At 36.2% G+C, this 5,810-nt stretch overlaps 1 protein-coding gene across 2 annotated transcripts; it reads right to left on the bottom strand.

Moving 5' to 3' along the window:
- Nucleotides 1-366: 366 nt before the first annotated feature.
- On the bottom strand, nucleotides 367-3,371 carry LOC122277238 (zinc finger protein JACKDAW-like). Of its 2 annotated transcripts, none has more exons than XM_043087171.1 (3): nucleotides 2,735-3,371; nucleotides 2,228-2,645; nucleotides 367-2,010 (listed from the first exon to the last, which is right to left on the bottom strand). In XM_043087171.1, the coding sequence occupies exons 1-3, from the start codon at nucleotides 2,865-2,867 to the stop codon at nucleotides 888-890; spliced, it is 1,674 nt and encodes a 557-aa protein (XP_042943105.1). In that variant the 5' UTR covers nucleotides 2,868-3,371; the 3' UTR covers nucleotides 367-887. The 2 variants fall into 2 exon arrangements, with proteins under 2 accessions (XP_042943105.1, XP_042943106.1); XM_043087172.1 differs by having other exon boundaries at nucleotides 2,228-2,624; nucleotides 2,735-3,364.
- Nucleotides 3,372-5,810: the final 2,439 nt, after the last annotated feature.

Genomic DNA, 5,810 nt, shown 5'->3' on the forward strand with positions numbered 1-5,810 from the left:
CACTCTTAATAATATAATATTTGTTTAATATTTAAATCCATCAAATCAAAACAAAAGTCAAATTAAAATTAAAAAAATATATTATTTTAATCTAAAATTATAAATAAATTATCAAATAGTTGGTAGTCTATCATTTTTCTATTTGAGATATCCAAAAACATCTTCTTACCTTAACTTCCAATGTCCATAATCAACCGCAAAAGCTTTGCCATTCTACACACAGCACCTAGATTCTGCCAGCTGGTACTGCACTAAGCTTGGTCAAATCCAAAAGGCTTACGAAACGTATGAAGCCTAAGTTGCCTAACCTCTTGGGCTCTATATACTAGAGTAATTAATACGATAAGCCAGAGACAACGGTGCCACTAATCCTTGAACAAATTGCAGATCACTAGCTTTTGTAAGTAAATAGTAAATAGAGAAAGTTCATCTAAAGTCTAAACCCACCAAAGTTGACGAGGCTGCGGCAGGATTACTTTGACGGACGGTCAACTAGATAAAGTAGTTTTCTTTTTTCCGTGCAGTCTTCTCTTTTTCTCTCTCTTTTTCAAGAAAAAAAAATGAGGGAAGAGAGAAAGTTACATACAGTGTAGAAAAACAACCACGAACAATAGCAAAAACGAAGAAAACCCAAGACTCAGAGTTCTCTCTCCGTTCAGTCATTTCAGACATGCACTGCATAGGGCCCCTATCTCCAATTCTGACCATTCAAAAGCAACTTTTTCTCACATGCACACACACATTCGCTGAGGACTGCGTCTTCTGTCTCTCTGAGTTTGAATTTAGTGCTTTCCACCCGAGTCTAAGTCCGTCCCCACCTATTTTTATTTCCAGCGTCAGGTTTTTCGATACAACAACATGTCCTCCTCCTTGACTGATAAGTGAATTCAGCGGTTGCCAGTGAATTGGCCCAGACCCATAGCTGAGCCCAATGAAGCAAACTTTGCTAGCTCCTGTGCTAAGAAGGGCCGTTGAGATTCCCTCCCTGCTCTCATGCCGAGAAAGTCTCTAGTTAGACTGTTTTGATCAATACCTTTTGAGCCTCGATGATTCTTTAATGGAATTGCCCCATTTTGTATTCCACTACTGGTACTTTGCATCATGAGATGTTCAAAACTGTTTGATGGACTTGTTAACGATATCGAATTTGAACTACTGCCCAGTATTCCATCAGCCATTGGCACAGTGCCAGTTTCTGTAAAATTCTCCGGCTGCTTTGCATTTTGAACGACCTGGTGCAGCTCATTTCTGTTTTGGTTGAGAGTATTGAAGCTCGTTGTGCTGGAAGAAGAGGAGGTCATAACGCCAAAGCTGCTGCAAAAGAGTGATGGGTTGCTTCTTGTAGAACCCATCTGCGCTGCCTTCTGCAAAAGTGCAGTGGCGGACAAGGGGCAAGCAGGCTTTGATTGTTTGTTTAGGCTATCTGAGTAAAGTGGGGATAGGGTTTCCATCAAATTTCCTTTGTTCCCTCCCTCCTCTTTAATTTCTTGAGGTGGTGCTGTTAAAGAGAGAGCGGCGTTTGATGAACTCGGAACACTCTTGTCAAACGTCCCTTGAAACTGACTGAAGTTTCCGAAATTTGCCATCGAAGATGAGACAAAGAGATTGGCTGCGGCCGATGCCACTTGCACTATTTCAGGAAAACCAGTAGAATTACTTGAGGATGCATATAGATGAGGATTAGCCACCATTTCATTAGGATTAAACTGAGAATTTGCCTGGTTAAGCCAAAGTGATAATCTGGGCTTCTGATGATCCATGCCAAGAGAGCTGCCAATGGCCATGCTGTTGAAATCTGGTCGAAACCCCGGGACAAAGTGGGCCAGTCCAGGACCATCTTGAACTCCACGGACCGACAATCCATGAGGCAAACCTCGTTGAGGATCTATCACAGTCTCATTCAGTGAATCATTTCTGAAATTCAGATTGGTAGCAGAAAGTGAAGTAAGCCTTGCACTCTCATCAGCTAAGGCATCACAAAATGCTCTGTGGGTGATGAAGCTATCCTTCCTGTTCAAATCAAAGCAAACCCCACTATTCATCATTACCTGATTATCATAGGGTCGTATTAAATTCGATCGGTTATTTTCTTTTTCTAGTCAGTTCACATTTAATTTGTTCCCAAAGTCATGAAACACTCTACGTGAGCATTTATTTCTACTATAACATATCCATTATCCAAGACTCAGAAAGAAACAAAGAAAAACGAGAGAATGGTGAAGAATACCTGGAAAAAAGGGTACCACAGTCGCACTTGTACTCCCTAGTTCCACAGGTCTTCGAATGAGCTTTCCAGTCTGATTGAACTGCGTACTTCTTTGAACACTTCTCACACTTCCATTTTTTTTCGCCATGTTTCCTGCTGTAATGTTTCTTTATGCCGGTGAGGTCCCCGAGAGCTCTGGACGGATCGTGGTGGACGCAGGCCTTTACCGGACAAATATAAACTTTCTTCCGGACCTCTTTGTTGGTCCTTTGCCGGAGCTTCCATGGAAGGTTGTGACCCCTTCGGTGAAGTTGTAGATTCTGATCCCTCTGGAAGCCTTTATTGCATATTTCGCAGATGAATCTGTTCGTTGCCATAAGAGTCTTCGGTGAAAGAGCAATAACCTCGGCATCTGGATCTGTTAAGAAGAAAAGAAAAACTATAAATGAACTCTAATTAATCAATAATAATAATAATAACGGAAGAAAGTGAATAAAAGAGAGAGAAAACATTATAAGCATGCCTTACCAGGTGTTCCTGGTAGATTTCTCTTCTTCTTGACAGCTGGATTAGGATCCGGTTTAGGGTTAGGGTTTGTGGTTTGTTCTTGAGCAAACGCTCCGATTGCAGAGGGTAATGAAAAAGAGTCACCAGACATCATTTGGGTTGGAATTCTACGGCTTATTTGGAAATTAGTTAAGCAAAACAACAAGCTTTCAAAAGCTGAACTGCTTAAGACCTCGCTTGCAGTACTGGACAAGAAAACAAGGGTTTCCCGAACACACAAACAAATTTATGGCAATTCTCAAATCTTTGACGCTCGGATTCTGCCAAAAACAAGAAGAAAAACCCAACTTAAGCTTGAATCTAACAACCCTCCACAAAGAAAGAGAAAAAAATGCCACAGCCCCGGACTCTTCTAAAAGAGATCTGGACTACTTGCTTTATTTGTTTGATCTCGAATAGAAAACACCAAATACCATGATGGCTAAGGGGAATATCTCATCTTATATTCTATCTCGGTTCACTATCTTCGCAGTCGTAGTCTCTCTTATGCATAGTCTCTCTTTTATCTGCTCGTATCCACAAAGTCGGTCAGCCACAGGTTCAGATGGGCCACCACACAAACTCTCTCTCTCTCTCTCGCTGTGTTGTAGAAGTGTGTGCAAGACAGTGAGGTGGCTCCTTTCTGCTAGAATGTGTAGGATTGTGTCTTTTTGTAGCATTTTTTAACTCATACTCCAATAATTATGTTTATAAAAACAGTCCATCAAATATCTGCAACCACTGATAACGTTATTTTATAGAAAAGGAAAACAGAGACCGAGGGTTTGTGCACGTACTAAACGATGGGATAGTTTTACTAACGGGCTGGACGAGAAAATATTGGAGAAAAATGGTCATAGGAAAGGCAATTGCCTTTACAACCCTCGATCGGGCACGAAATGATTAACCCATAATTAAAGCTCTGCCCTCCTATTTAGCATGTTGTTGATCAGCTAGCTAGAGCCTAGAGGTCCAGGGAGAGAGAGAGAGAGAGAGAGAGCAGCAGCAGCAGCAGCAGACACAGTGAGAGGAAGCTGAGTTGTGTTTCACGAGACAGTAGTATAGATAGGACCGTCCGTGATACCTCTGTCGACTCAGGTGGGACCCCAAATAAGACTGTTTATGCATGCAGCACCACCCACCATTGATCATCATCCCAGAAAAGTATGAGTACGTTTGTGGCAGTGATACATCTCCATTGCAATGATGGTTATACGATTTTGTATATACACGTATTTGTTGGCACACCATCGATCGGATGGCTCATGGCTAGGAGTACTCACGCTAGCTACTCGAGATCTGTAAACTTGTTTCGTGTTTGGACCACACGGCCGAATGAAAATGTTACGCTTTCATATATTTTCTACAGGCAACACAGTCTATATGCACAGATCTATTTCTAAATTATAGTATGGTCTCAAAATAGAAAATGTTACGTATAGATATAAAATATATAAATTTTATATAATTATTTTTAAAAAAAGTAAAATTTATTATTAAAAAATTATTATAATAATTTTCATGTGAATTTATATTTATTTATTTTTTTTATAAGAATTATGTCATTTTAATATATTTAACGATTATAAATATCATTTTTCAATCTGAAAATTATACATAGGTACCAGACTCTTTGCATTTTATAAAAATCTTTTGGACAAAAAATGCCAAAAAGCTTATAATAAAAAAATCTATTCATCATTTTTTTCTCATCATCTTCTGATATGATATTAAATAATATATCTATAAATAAAATATAATAAATAATTTACAATTATCTAATATTACATTCTAAAATGATGAGAATTAAAATGATGGATAACATTTCTTTAAAATAAATCTAATCATGAACAGAAAACAGGTTACTTTTTAATTTTTGTAATAATTAATTGTCTACAATATGCATGCATGATACTGCATGCTATAATAGTGTGTGTGTATATATATATATATATAGTAGCATCCCACGTGATTATGCAGTACTTATAAAAAAGCATAAAATAAAATTTGATTTTCTAGTTGTAGGTCGGGTTCCCCAATAGTTTTTTGTTCTAAATTCAAGGAACATGTGCACTTATATGTCAGTACGCGTAGTACTTGATACATATTTAACAAATTAAGCAAACCTTTGGACCAAATAAATAAGCATGAATGCTTTCCATCATATATTTTGGTTAATGGAGTTAGTACAAATATATATCCCATGTGATGATCATCAGTCGATCTATTTTAATTCATCAGCAAACATTGGCAACAAGATCGAAGCCTTGTCTTCATTTCCTTTATATACATATATATATATATATATAGGGGTAGGAGATTTTGAACTCAAGTTTTCCATCTGAAAAATCAGATAATATGCCATCAGGCCATTAAGCTATTGACTAATTTTCAATTGATTGATCAAAGGAAAAGAAGGAAAATGTTTTTGTGAAATATATCCACAACACAAATTGCCATCATGAAATTAATACACTTACATTAGGTTGCATCATATCCCTAATCACTATTTTACCTTCAATATTATTGTTATTCTGGGATACAGGTCAGCCTAAAAGTTTAGGGCTTGTTTGGAGTTGCGTTAGAAATTTTAACAAGGACTTAAATAGCCTAAAACCTCTTTAATAGAAAATATAAATTATTTAGATATTACATATTAAAAAATTTTTTAATATCAAATAAGATAAAAAAAGTACATTTGAAGAAAATTATAATTTTGATATTTTTTCTCAAAACATGCTCTTTCGGATAATATGGAATGTGATTTAAATTTTAAAAAGACTATCAGTGAGCGAAAATACCGATACTATTTTTAAACTTCTAAAGATATGGTCATAATATTTAAAAAATCAAATAATCGTCATTTTTATTTCAGAAAATATTTTTTTAATTTGTTTTTAAATAAATATAACATGTTTGAAATATAGTTACTAAATAGTAAATAAATTTTTAATATAAGTTATTATTTAAGTTATAAGTTATAAAGTCTAAAATTATAAATTATATTTTCTATGTACATAATTCTAAACATGCGATCATCGTGATGTCATGTTTTCGA

Source organism: Carya illinoinensis, chromosome 9 (assembly GCF_018687715.1).
Source record: "Carya illinoinensis cultivar Pawnee chromosome 9, C.illinoinensisPawnee_v1, whole genome shotgun sequence".
Taxonomy (NCBI): Eukaryota; Viridiplantae; Streptophyta; class Magnoliopsida; order Fagales; family Juglandaceae; genus Carya; species Carya illinoinensis.

Excerpts from the sequence above, each read along its gene's own strand:
- LOC122277238 (XM_043087171.1), bottom strand. The coding sequence starts at position 2,867 with ATGATGTCTGGTGACTCTTTTTCATTACCCTCTGCAATCGGAGCGTTT. Across the intron at positions 2,646-2,734 it reads AAATCTACCAGGAACACCTG|TTTTTCTTTTCTTCTTAACA; the intron begins GTAAGGCATGCT and ends GTTCATTTATAG. Across the intron at positions 2,011-2,227 it reads TGTGGTACCCTTTTTTCCAG|GAAGGATAGCTTCATCACCC; the intron begins GTATTCTTCACC and ends TGATTTGAACAG.